At 39.4% G+C, this 12,249-nt stretch overlaps 1 protein-coding gene across 2 annotated transcripts in view; it reads right to left on the minus strand.

Moving 5' to 3' along the window:
* The window catches only part of LRFN2 (leucine rich repeat and fibronectin type III domain containing 2), a 218,012-nt gene that overhangs the window by 89,054 nt on the left and 116,709 nt on the right, over nucleotides 1-12,249 (minus strand). For both annotated transcript variants that reach the window (XM_062619077.1, XM_062619076.1), the window contains exon 2: nucleotides 17-1,409. In XM_062619077.1, coding sequence (XP_062475061.1) covers nucleotides 17-1,389 — 1,373 coding nt within the window. In that variant the 5' untranslated portion in view covers nucleotides 1,390-1,409. The remainder of the gene's footprint in view (nucleotides 1-16; nucleotides 1,410-12,249) is intronic.

The raw sequence follows: 12,249 nt of genomic DNA on the forward strand, positions 1-12,249 counted from the left end.
CAGCAATTGGATTTACCTGTAGATTAGGACTTCATCATCTGAGCAGTTATACTGCAGTTGATACATTTTTACCCGAGGGGCTGACTTGCTCACTGTCCACTTGACCAAAGCTGAGGTAGTGGTCACATCTGACACCAGAACAGCCCTTTCTGGTGGACCTTTTGTGTCGCCACGATTAGACTTGCTGGAGCTGGTGATGTCTGAGAGCCTGGATTTTGGTGGGGCTGCTCGGCCTGTGCTGTTGCTGAGATGGGGGAGCTGAACAATTGAGAGTTCAATTGTTGCAGTGGACTCTCCAGCAGCATTGGCTGCTATGCATGTGAAAGTCCCATAATCCTTAGAGGTGGTGATGAAGATATCTAAGGTGCCATTGTCATAGACAGCTGTCCTCGAAGAGTTCCCAATGAGGTGGTCATCAGGGGCCACCCAATGAATGATAGGGGTGGGATCCCCAATGGCTTTGCATTTCAGTGTGGCAGTCTGCCCTTCTAAAACCAGCAGCTTATGAGTATGTTGTGTAATTAGAGGAGGCTCACAAACAAATTCTTCCTCCCGTACGTACCAGAAGTACCTTCCTTTTAGACCTGGAGGAGAAGCACAAGTTTCCATATCATCATCTCTGTCAAGTCGCCTTAACCACAGCAGCTCACAGTTGCAATGCAGAGGGTTGCCCCCAAAGCTGAGAGACAAAGGTGGAGAAAACGGGGTAACAGCTAACGGAATTACTTGAGATCTGGCAAATATAGGGTCAGGGGGCAGTTTCTGAAGTCTGTTGGATGTTAGATCCAATCTGGCCAATTTCTGAAGATCTGCAAAAGTCCCTTCTGTAATATAATCAATCAGGTTATGATCTAAACTGAGCTGGTGCAAGTTTATCATCTTCCTTATAGATTCCCAGGGAATGTTTCTAAGGTTATTGTAGGAAAGGTCTAAGTCTTCCAATGTCAGCAAAAAATCTTCAAAGGCTTCATCAGAAATGCTGCTTAGCTGGTTGTTGTTTAAAATCAAATGTTGAAGGTTAATTAAGCCTCTCAAAATATCCTCTCCAATGTCAGGCAGCCTGTTGCTGTCAAGATGTAAAGACCGAAGGCTCTCCAAGTCAGTGAAAGAGTAGGGCTGTATGTAACTGATGGTGTTTCTTGACAAAGTAAGGTCAACCAGTCCAGACATATTAGCAAAATCCTGTCGGCTGATATTAATAATAAAGTTGCCCCCAAGGCGGAGTTCAACAGTCCTTCGATCTATGTCTAGTGGTACAAATAGGAGACCCTTAGAGGGACACAAAGTCCCCAGTGACTCAGAGAGGTTCTGGCAGACACAATATTTGGGACATGCATTGACCATGACAGCCATTCCGAACACCAGGATGCTGCAGAGCAATTTTTCCATGGTGAATCACGCAACAGTACCTGCAAGAAATGAAAAGAGTTACAAGGAACATCAGCAATATGATAAAACTACCTTCCCTTTTCTGTTTTATCTAACATCTACCTCCAGAGAAACTTCACAGTGCCTCCTCTCAGGAGTCAGGACTCTGGGATGGGAAGGCTAAGTGTTAGAGCTATATGCTTCTCCATATAATGCATTTCTTTCTAAAACAAAAAACAAAAACAAAAACAAAAAAAAAAAAAAAAAGAAAAAAAAAGGAAAAAGAAAAAAAGAAAGAAAAAGTGGGTTTGGTTCCAAATCTGAATGGCAAAGGAATTGTTAGTGTTTACATCTGGTAACAGGGCCTTGTGACTACCTATTTTCTACTTACAGTTTTAGAATTCTTATTGGGTAGCTGGTAGAGGACAAATCCTGCTGTCAGATTGCATGGCTTACTTAAAACCCTGACAGATTTAATTTGGAATAATGCCTGCTTCTTTGACGGTAGAAGCTGTCTTATTGTAATTACATACTGCTGCATAATAATGTGGAATTAGTCTGAAGGTTGAAAGAGCTGATTTTATGGAAAAAAATAACTGCATATTTACCTTTCAGTAATGTGGTTAGTAATGACCATGTAATTATCTGGCCAGTACTGGGGCGAGTCAGTTCACCTGCATCCTCATAATAAAATTCATGATAGTCAGCATAGGAAGCACAAACATTTGCATAATCACCTGGATTTACCCTGTTCTCAGCCAACCTATACATCATTTAGCTCCAAAGTGAAGGGATGCAGGGGAAACCTGTGTTACCTCAGTCTCCTGGCAAGCCTTCTGATGGCTTCATGCTCTTATGCTGCAACCCTTTCTGTTTGTTGTGATGCCAGTGAAGCTTTCGCCTGTGTCCATGACCCCACCTGGTGTCCTGCCTATTTCTCTTTGCATATTTTCATCTCCCTTTTCAGCTCTCATGCTTTTTCAGCTAAAGCTGTAAGATATGTGTCTTTGAAGAATAAACAAAATGTATTTACAGGCTGACTTGGAGAGTCAATTGTGGCTGGGGGAAGCTGCAGCCCTAGTTCAGGTTTGGGAATACCTCACATAGGTTTGCTGACAAGTTTCCCACATGTGCAGGACATAGGTAAATTTGTTTTCTTTCTTTCTTTCCCTTGTCTGAACCCTGCTACCAAGGAAGGCTGAGGAATCAGCAGATCACTCTCCTCTAACCCTCATTCTCAAGGAGCAGGTTGACAGCTATATTTTTGAGAGGGATCCAAGATGGTGTGGTGTAATCTCCAAGCCCCTCGCTTGTGGCAGTAGTTACAGGCACAATTCAGGCTACAGTTTCTAACGTTGACATTCTACCTCTATTTAACCCTCACCGTATAACCACTGTCCTCTATCTTGGGCAAATGCAGGTGCTCATAAGTTTCTGGCACTTGTGTTTCAAGAACAGTCATGGCATAATAGGAGATGCGAATGAGATGGGACACCCTCATGCTTCATCAATTGCCCCTTCAATGCCTAAGCAGTAGATGGCAGACAGTCACCTATGCCTAATCTGGTTCTCTTACTGCTGTTCACATGATAGGCTCACACACAGTGTCACATAATGACTTCAATAATTAGTACTATGAGGCCACTCAAACTTTAGCAAACATATGACACAAGAAACACATTTCACAAAGAAGTCACATTGCAATTATTTACACTTCATCACACAGCTAAAATGAGTTACACAGATGCATTATAATAATTAAAAGAAATTATAAAAAATAGTTATTAATCTCCCAGTAACACACCAAACACAAAATCTATCACTTCAGTAATTTTTTTTCAAATCTTTAAACAGGTCTTGCTGCACTTCCCCGTGAAACGAACAAAACCTAAGCCTCTATGTTTCGGGCTCTGCCCAAATGTGGATGATTCCTTTCCTGGAATGGTGGTCTGGTTTCCCTTCTATAGAATATCTGATATGACTCAAACAAGAAGCTGTAAAAATGCAAGATGTTGTAAGAGGCCTTGGGTGATCTGATTTAGCGTAGTCCCTGCACACGGCAGGGGGGTTGGAACTAGATGATCTTCAGGTCCCTTCCAACCCTAATTTTCTATGATTCTAAGTGCTGAACTATGCACAGTGTGTTCTTTATGGCAAGGTTTTCTATATGGTGTGATGTTAGTAATTATGTACTGTTACTACTATTTCATAGGAGAGGAAAGGACTGGAGCATCTGTGTTTGCTGAACTCTGCAAGCAAGATGAAAGTGAGATACTTTTAAAAAGGACAGCTTGAGAAGAGTAATCTTACCTTCAATAGCAAATAAAAGGCTACTGAGTAAAACGTTTGGAGATTATGAAGTATGTTATTGATGCAAATCTGTGGCATACTTTGCAAAGAGCTATAAATATCAATTGGTAGTTTACTAACAGGCAACTGGCTTTTTGAATCTTAATTATAATTGTCTTCTGCAGCTTTAATTTAATTTATTACCCTACCAGCTGAAATGATAAACAAAAACAGTTTAAAAGGGAGAGAAATAGATACAGTTAATTAGTAATAAGCCGTTTCATAGCTTCTCCCTTATCTACATTAGCACCCTCTGAATATCTATTCAAAAATTTGAATACACACTTATGAGAGCAGTGTCTCCTTTAAGTGTCTCAGTTCTCTAACCACATTTTTTTCCGTATGCTGTTAAATATCACAGTGCTTTGGAGGGATGGTTGACTCTAAGCATCAGAGTAAAAAGCGTTTGTGAAAAAAAAAGGGGGGGAGGAACAGAAGTTAATTACAGAAAATAGGGACTGCAACACCAAAGGAGGCTGTGAAGCAGGAGGTCTAAATGGCAAAGCAAACTCTGATGTGGAGACCATCTGTGGATGGATTGAGAGCACATCATCTGTCTTTTGAGGGCTTGCCTGTGTGCGTGAGACAGAGAGCGCAATATGCGTTTTTTACCAGAAGGAAGACAAATCAGTAACAACCACACTAGAATGGAAATACCATGGGTGCTGTCATTCCAGTTACTGAATGCATTTGAAAGTATTAATGTAAATATTGTTTGTCTACAGAAGACATTTCTAGACTTTGTAATCTTTTGCTGACATTGGTATTTAAAGTTTCTGAGCCTTGGGTTTCTTTAAAATGTAATCCCGAAGTGAACAGTTCACAACACACCGAGTAGGGTACAAACACAAAGCACGACCTATCGGAAGTTGGAGAGAACAGAGGAGGACTGGGCTCCTGAAGAAGAACATCTGGGGTTTCAATAGGGCAGCTGGTTTTCCTTCTTTTCTCCAGACAGACAAAGCATCTGGGCCATAGGTGAGGTAAGAATTCTTCACAGTTATAGTAATACCTTCTAAAATCCAGGGTCTCCTACAGAGCCATGGTAGTTGCTTGTTGCCAAGAGGATAGATGTAAAATAAAAATTGTTTCGATTTCAGTTCTGGTAACTTTCATACAAGACAGAAAATAAAGTGTCAAGTTTAGGGTCTGGTTTTGCTGACCAGTTTGCTCACCTTGTTCCCAAAATCTCTTGTGACCTGCAATACCAAGCATTTTATGGGCTGCAAGAGGTAGCCTGGTGACAAGCTCATCATTCTGATTTACATTTTAAAGGTATGTATCTATAAATAAAGATTTCTCACAGCAAGTCAGTAAATCTGGCAGAGTTCCTATGTCAGACCAAGATGAAAGATAGTCCCTTTAGTCCTCTTACAACATGGAATGCTATGAATTAATATGTGCAAAAGTCCTAAACCTTGGTGTTTTGTATTCAAATGTTCCTCATAAAGATACAAGTTCTGTGATTTGGTATCTCATTGCATCAATGTCTCTGAGGCCTTTTTTAATTCTATATTCATTGAGCTTTGCATATAAATTCCAATAACCTTTGCATACCAAAGCACCAAGTACAAAGTAATTGTCAGACAAATAAGCTATAGCTGCAGCATACAGTCTGGGGAAAATAAAAGACACACACACAAATTTAAGAGGTGAATAGTGGCTCTGATTCTACTGTCTCTAGGTGCTCTGAGACCCAACTTCCCAGGCCTGAATTAATGTACTTCAGTTTTGTAGGTACTGTGGAAGAATTGTATTTTCTTTCCTGGAAGCTGCCTTTTTCCTTTTACTTTTAACCTTCTCTTACGTCCGTTTTCAATGAAACCTCCATGACTGGGAAATCCAGCCCTCAGCTACAAAACTTAGAGGACTGCAGGGATGGGTGAAGTTCTGTGCATATTCTCTGAAACAGTTTAATCTACAATGGGCAAATAGGATGGGACAAAAATTGTTCCTTAATCCTCTATATTGTCAAAAATTCTGTGGGAAAGTTTCATGTTCTCTGGCATAAACTACCTAACCCATGCAGGTAGCTTATGCCTAACTCAGCAAGCAATGCCAATGGCATAAGAAAAATAAATGTCTCAGCTTCTGAATCTGTTCTCAGTACTACATACATTGAAATATGAGTTGTGTGTTAAATCACTGCTAGTCCTGTGAACATCTGGGAGACTGTTCAGGTGTTTAAACAGTTATGTATCTACACGCTTCCAGGCTCAAACTCATGGTAACTGACATTACTTTTGTTTAGCCTTTGCCTTTTGTGTTTCTGCACTCCTTGGGGGTAAAGCTGCTTGTCATCAGGTATGCATATCTACAGTGCACCTTAGATTTTGGCTGGGCCTTTTTAGGAGCTAGTTGTGTTGAAAACAATACTCTAACATTCGAAATGCTTGCTTTATCCAGCCACTTTATATTTTATAAATCATAGAGGGGGAACATTTAGCACACATTTCTCCAGGTATCTGTGGCTGTCTTTACTAAGCTCCACTCATGTTAATTTGACTGATATTACTTCCATAGTAACAGACAGAAAAAGGAACTCTGGGTGAACTGTAAGTGCCCTTTGTACAACTTTTTCTTGAATACTGCATCCATAGCAAGAATACAACCCAAAACCATGTTACTACCCATGTACCATCATGAAGATCATCCAAATGCTGTTCTGGTTTTGCGTTTCCAGGAAGTTAGGGTTCTGTCTCATCTGCTTTGTGCTCCTCAGCCCTTGAAACAGTCTTAGTTTGGTAATACTTAAGGAAAGCTAGGCTAACGAGGTGTATGCCTCCAAATCAAATTGACTCACAGGATGATCTTAAATGTAAGAATATTTCTGTGATGGTTGCAGTTTTAAAGAATTGGTTGTAACTAGGTCCAGAACAGAGGTAAGGATAATCCATAAAAGGCAATTTTCAAGAGGACTCATATTGTGAGGGCTGATTTAATCTATCCAACAGATACCCAAATAAATAACCCAATATTTTCTGAGGCAGGTTTGTCTCACACAGGAAGATAATGGTCTTTTTTAGTCTTTCATTGGCAAAACTTGTGTATATTTGTGTCTATTTTTGAGAAGCTTTTCTTTATTTTTCATAATTTTTTCCTGATCTTTCCCTGACACTTGTCATGTTATTTCTTTTCTTAAGTACTAACTTCATCCAGTTCTTTTACCATTCCCCAACACTGAAGCAATGCATTTATCAAAAGCCCAAATTATCAATGTAGCTAGGCAGGTGTAGCGCTAGGTCAGCTGTAATTCACTTGCAACCTGAGCATCCTTGCATCACCAGCCTATGAGAGTGGTGGAACACACATCACACACTGCAAACCCCTATTCACTATGGGAGTTTGGTATGGGAAGCTCTGACACCACAGAAGCTTTTCTGTTGAAGTACAGGGCTACACTACTGATGCTGTTTGGCACACGAGCTTCACAGCTTTAATGCAGATAAACTTTCATCTTTTCATGTCTCCTAGTTTACTAAGGTATCTCATTTCTTTTATTGTAAGTGGTACTTTCAATACACACTAAAAGAGCAAATCCACATGCTAATATTCCAGCAAAGTAAACCCCTGCAATTATTCACCTTTTCACATTTCAGTCTATTGAGGGCAAAAAGAAAAGAACCTTGGACACTTTTATGAAAGTTTAATATCTGTAATACTTGAAAGACAATAGTAACCCCAAATATCAGACAAATTTCAGAATCAGTCAGAAATATCAGCATCTTGTTTCTGTTTGACATAGTTAAACTGCTAGCAACTTCTGCTTAGGTGAGCTCTTGAAATACATGGTATAAATACCATTCCTAGAGCCATCTTCTTGCAGCATATAGACATTACCTGGAAAGGGCATTTTGAACACTAATGGAAAAGTGAATGTGTGTACATGAGGATTTTCTTTTTTCACAGTGCTTTTGACACAGGAGAAATATGACATATTTGTAGCTTCTTGTCCAAAGATATGGAACCCTGGCTACTGGATAGTATGCATGTCTAATAGTCTTAGTGACCCTAGAGCACTTACATCCTAGGATGTGCTTACATTCTAGGTTCCAAGAAATGCAGCAAGAGCTTTTCAGTCAAGAGAAAACCAGATGTAAGCGTGCTAGATCCCACCTCACTTTTACTGGCACTTTGCTGAAATTAAGACATCATAATAATAAATTTGTATTTTAAGAAAGGAGCAAAAATCCGTCAAGCTTTTGAGGTTCATTTTGTAAGAAAATACAACTTGGTGAACACATTCTGTGTACTGAGCATCTGCCTGTCTGGCACTTCCCCACAATACATTTGGGACATTTTCATCACTTCAGATAAAATCTGTACAGAAGCCTCAGAAATATTTACTTTCAGTTTCATGAAAACAGAGGAGAGATATTTCTTTAGCTTTATTAGACTTCTGCAAAGCAAATAATGCATCATCAGTCCATCTCTTGTTGGGCATTGGAGAATGCACATGGGAGAAAGACATTATTAATATCCTGGCTGTTGAAAAGGCTTTAACCTCAATTCAGCTTTTTTAGACAAGAAGCAGTCCCCTCTGCTGTTAAAGTGCTCTGAGCTGTCCAGGTTTTCCACCGTCTAATAGGCAGTGAGCTCACTTTGCAGTCCTAATATAACTTAGGAGTAGGTCAGTCAGGGACACACATCCTTTGGAAACTTGTCTTTCTATTAGTTTCCATAGAAAAGGACATAACAGACAGCTCAGGGATGCAAATGGTGATGAGGATGCAAACCTGGAAAACTTTCAGGGAACCTGGATGCCTCATTATAGTTCAGTTCAATGGGCCTTGAAGGTCGCTCTTCCTGAGACGTTTTTTACAAGCTGGCACGACGTACTAACACCGTTCTGTGAAAATAGCTACGCTGCTGGCATAGTGGGGGTTGCTGTTTATACAAACACAGAGTGGGATCTCAGTATTATTTAGTGACCTAGTTTACAAAATAAGAGAGTTTCCACCCAAAGGGTATAGGTGCCACTACTTCATTATAATTAATCTCTAGACCTTGTCTGATCTGGCATTATGCCACTTGAAGCTTAGACAGAAAAGCCTTCATGCACACACAGGGTATAGAAATAAGTGGGCTTAAAAGTCCACTTAACAATTAGATTAAATTTCTTGTACAGCAGAAGATGGAAAATTTTACCCTAGAATGATGTTTACCTTCAATGCGAAGGTCAGTTTTATTTATATCTGCCCTGAAGCTTATGGCTCAATTTTTAATTCCTGAATACTGATTGTAGTAACAAAATTAATTCTGTCCCGAAGCATGAATCCTATAAGCATGTTTGATTTACTCATTCATTAAAAATCATGCTACTTTAGGCAAATACCTACACAAAATACATAATTTCAAGATGAAAATATTACATCTCAAATACACTAGAAACAAATATTTTGAATGTTTTAATACCTTTGCTAAACATTTCATTTCATACCTTTCTTAAATAACTTTTCTATTGTTCCTGAACAATCTCACTGTCATGGTTTAAGCCCAGCCGGTAACTCAGCACCATGCAGCTGTTCATTCACTTCCTCCTCTTACTCCCACCCCACTCCCCCTGCCCCGCCTCTGGGCAAGATGGATAGAATCAAAAGACTGTGAATCCCACTGATTGAGGTAAGAACAGTCCAATAACTAAAGTATAATATAAAACTACTACTACTACTACTACTACTGCTACTGATAAGGGAAATAACAAGGGGAGAGAATATAAAAGTAAAAAAGAAAAAAAAAACAATAAACACAAGTGATGAACAGTACAATAGCTCACCACCCACTGACTGATACCCAGCTCAACCGAAGCAGCAATCTGAGCCTTCCGGTTGACTCCCCCTGGTTCATATACTGGCCATGATGTGCTGTGGTATGGAATACCCCTTTGGCTAGTTTGGGTCAGGTGCCCTGTCTCTGCTTCCTCTCAGCTTCTTGTGCACCTCCTCACCGGCAGAGCATGAGACTGAAAAGTCCTTGGTCAGGGTGAGCATTACTTAAAAACTACTAAAAACACTGGTTTGTTAACAGCATTGTTCTCAGGCTAAAGTCAAAACACAGCACTGCCTCAGCTACTAGGAAGGAGAAAAATAACTTACAAGTGAGCTTAGGACACTCACAAAGAGGTTTTGTCAACATGTTTGGTGTATATCAGTGGGTAGAACTTCTGGCTAAATAGAAAAAATTATCTAGCTCTAGCCAGAACATGAGTGGCATGTTATAACTGATAATCATAGTCATGTTTTGTTGACTAGTTCACTGATTTTATCTGTGAAAATAGTGGTACTTGTGTTATTCTACCTTCACTGACTGGAAGGCACAGACTTTAACTACCTGATTTCTTGGGGCAGACATGTTTTTTGAATATGCACAAAATGTGCAGACAGTTGCTTGTAAGCATACAAAACCAAACTGAAAAGAAAAAGGCCATTTAGAAAATCCAAGTATGGACATCTGGTAAACAGACAGACTTAAGTAACACCACTTGATATCTGCATGTGCATATGTATTTACTGTATTTACCTGGAGAAAAGCCTGTCACTTTTCTCCAGGCACAACACACTGTCCCTGAATTGCCTGAGCCAGCTGATGAGAAGCTGCAGGTACAGAGTAAGAGAAGCCTCAAAGCAGCTCATGCTGGCTCATGGCCAGAGGAAAAAATAATCCATTCCCCTAGGCATGAAGATGTATTGCACCAACAAGAGGTCAAATTAACCTGTTTTCTAGAGCTTTCCAGTGCAGCTACATCCGTGGAACATGGTGATTTTCTAACGAGAGAGACACAGGAAATGCAAAACAGCATTCTCAATAGCACTAACTAGAAATGGCTTGGGCTGATTAATTTTTTTTGCCACCAGACCATTTGCAGGTCCTTTCATTTTTGTTCATTTAAAGCCCCCCAACTTTTATCTTTGCCTCTTATTTTAATGCTGTATACCAGTCTCCATCAGATTTTATCTACAAACTCATGAGCCTGCTAAGTAGAGACCCTTTTCTATTTTCAGCAATCCAGTTCATTTATTTTGCTGGTTCTTTACAATCCTGCATTTTGCTTCTGCTGTTTCAGCAGAATAGAAAAGTTATGAGGTATTTCATCTCTTACTCATTTTAAACACATAGGGAAGCTGCAAAGATAGTAAGGAGCAGCTCTCTCAGATATATTGCCTATGGTGTGGAATATAAATATCCATCAATGGACCCTATTTCTTTCTACAAATACAACTGAAGGCCTGTTCTCATCATCCAAATCCAAATTCTCCTCAGCTCTGAGCCATAACAGCAAATGCTCAGTAGCTTCTATCCCTAGCTTACTTTAATTCTTATAAAAGCTTTCATATATTCTTATTTTCTTCCACATCAAAGGAAAAGGGGGATAATTAAAATTTGGATTCTTTTCTTCATCTAGGCCCATTACCTTTTTTTTTTTTTTTAATTGATTTTTTATTTAGCCCTAGAGGCAAATTCTGTTCAATATTCCTCAGGAAATATTCTTTATTTCCAATATAGACATTAATTTTCCCTCCATATGCAAGCTAAACACAAAGAGGCAATGGTACGAAAAACAAGGCATACATAAAGAACTTTTTCTAATGTTTCTCATAAATTTAATTTGCCACAGAATGTCACATGCAAAGATTTGGAGATGCTTTGAAACATAGGAAAGGCAAATTGATATCCACGCTTACACAAAAAATCACTTTTGCTGTATGCTCCAGATTAGGATTCCTAATCACGTCAGCATGGGCGTTTGGTAGCAGAAGTCCACTGTAACAGGGAACACAACCCCTATATTTTGTCATTGTGGCTGGCTCACGGTTTGGTAAGAAACTAGCAGAGGTCTGAGAAGGACATGTGAGACCTCTGCTATGCCATTGCATGACACAACACATGTCCTCCACAGGTTCCAGGCTCTTTTACTGTATTTTATTGCTTTTCATTTAGTTTGGATGGAACTAGATTTGTCAGTTAAATTTCTCTTTCTAGTCACTCCCACTTTCTGATTCCCACTGTTTCTCTGAAGGACTTAACACTCACATTATTTCTACTGTGTGAACAGCGGGTTCTCAAATTTGTAGACTGATTATACAGTTACAAATTACCAAATTACTGTGTCACTGGATGGGAAAGAGAAAGGAGGCATGAACTTTTTGTAGTAATACCTGTTGTTTCATACCAGGTTCTTAATGCACTTTACTGAATAGACTACTACTAGCTAGTTTTTACAGGTGAGTAAGAAGGACCTCAATCTGCCTCAAATATCTTGCTCAAGATTATTCACTAAGTCCCTCCTGGAAAACCCAACTCTCATACCTTTTTAGCAGTGATATTTTTACATATAAGCACATCGCTGTACAATTTGTTAATACAAATCTAGTGTCATGAATAGTGTTTGTGTAATTACGCTGAAAAGAGAGACTGTGATGCCTGCATCTCTGAGGAAGAAAACTGGCCTCAGGTAAAAATAGGTAAAGCTAACTCTTGGATGGCATTACCTATCTTGATATGTAGTCTTTAATGAGCTTCACTTAACTTTTC

This window comes from Pezoporus occidentalis, unplaced genomic scaffold, assembly GCF_034315485.1.
Source record: "Pezoporus occidentalis ecotype Australia unplaced genomic scaffold, CSIRO_AGI_Poc_V1 ctg209, whole genome shotgun sequence".
Taxonomy (NCBI): Eukaryota; Metazoa; Chordata; class Aves; order Psittaciformes; family Psittacidae; genus Pezoporus; species Pezoporus occidentalis.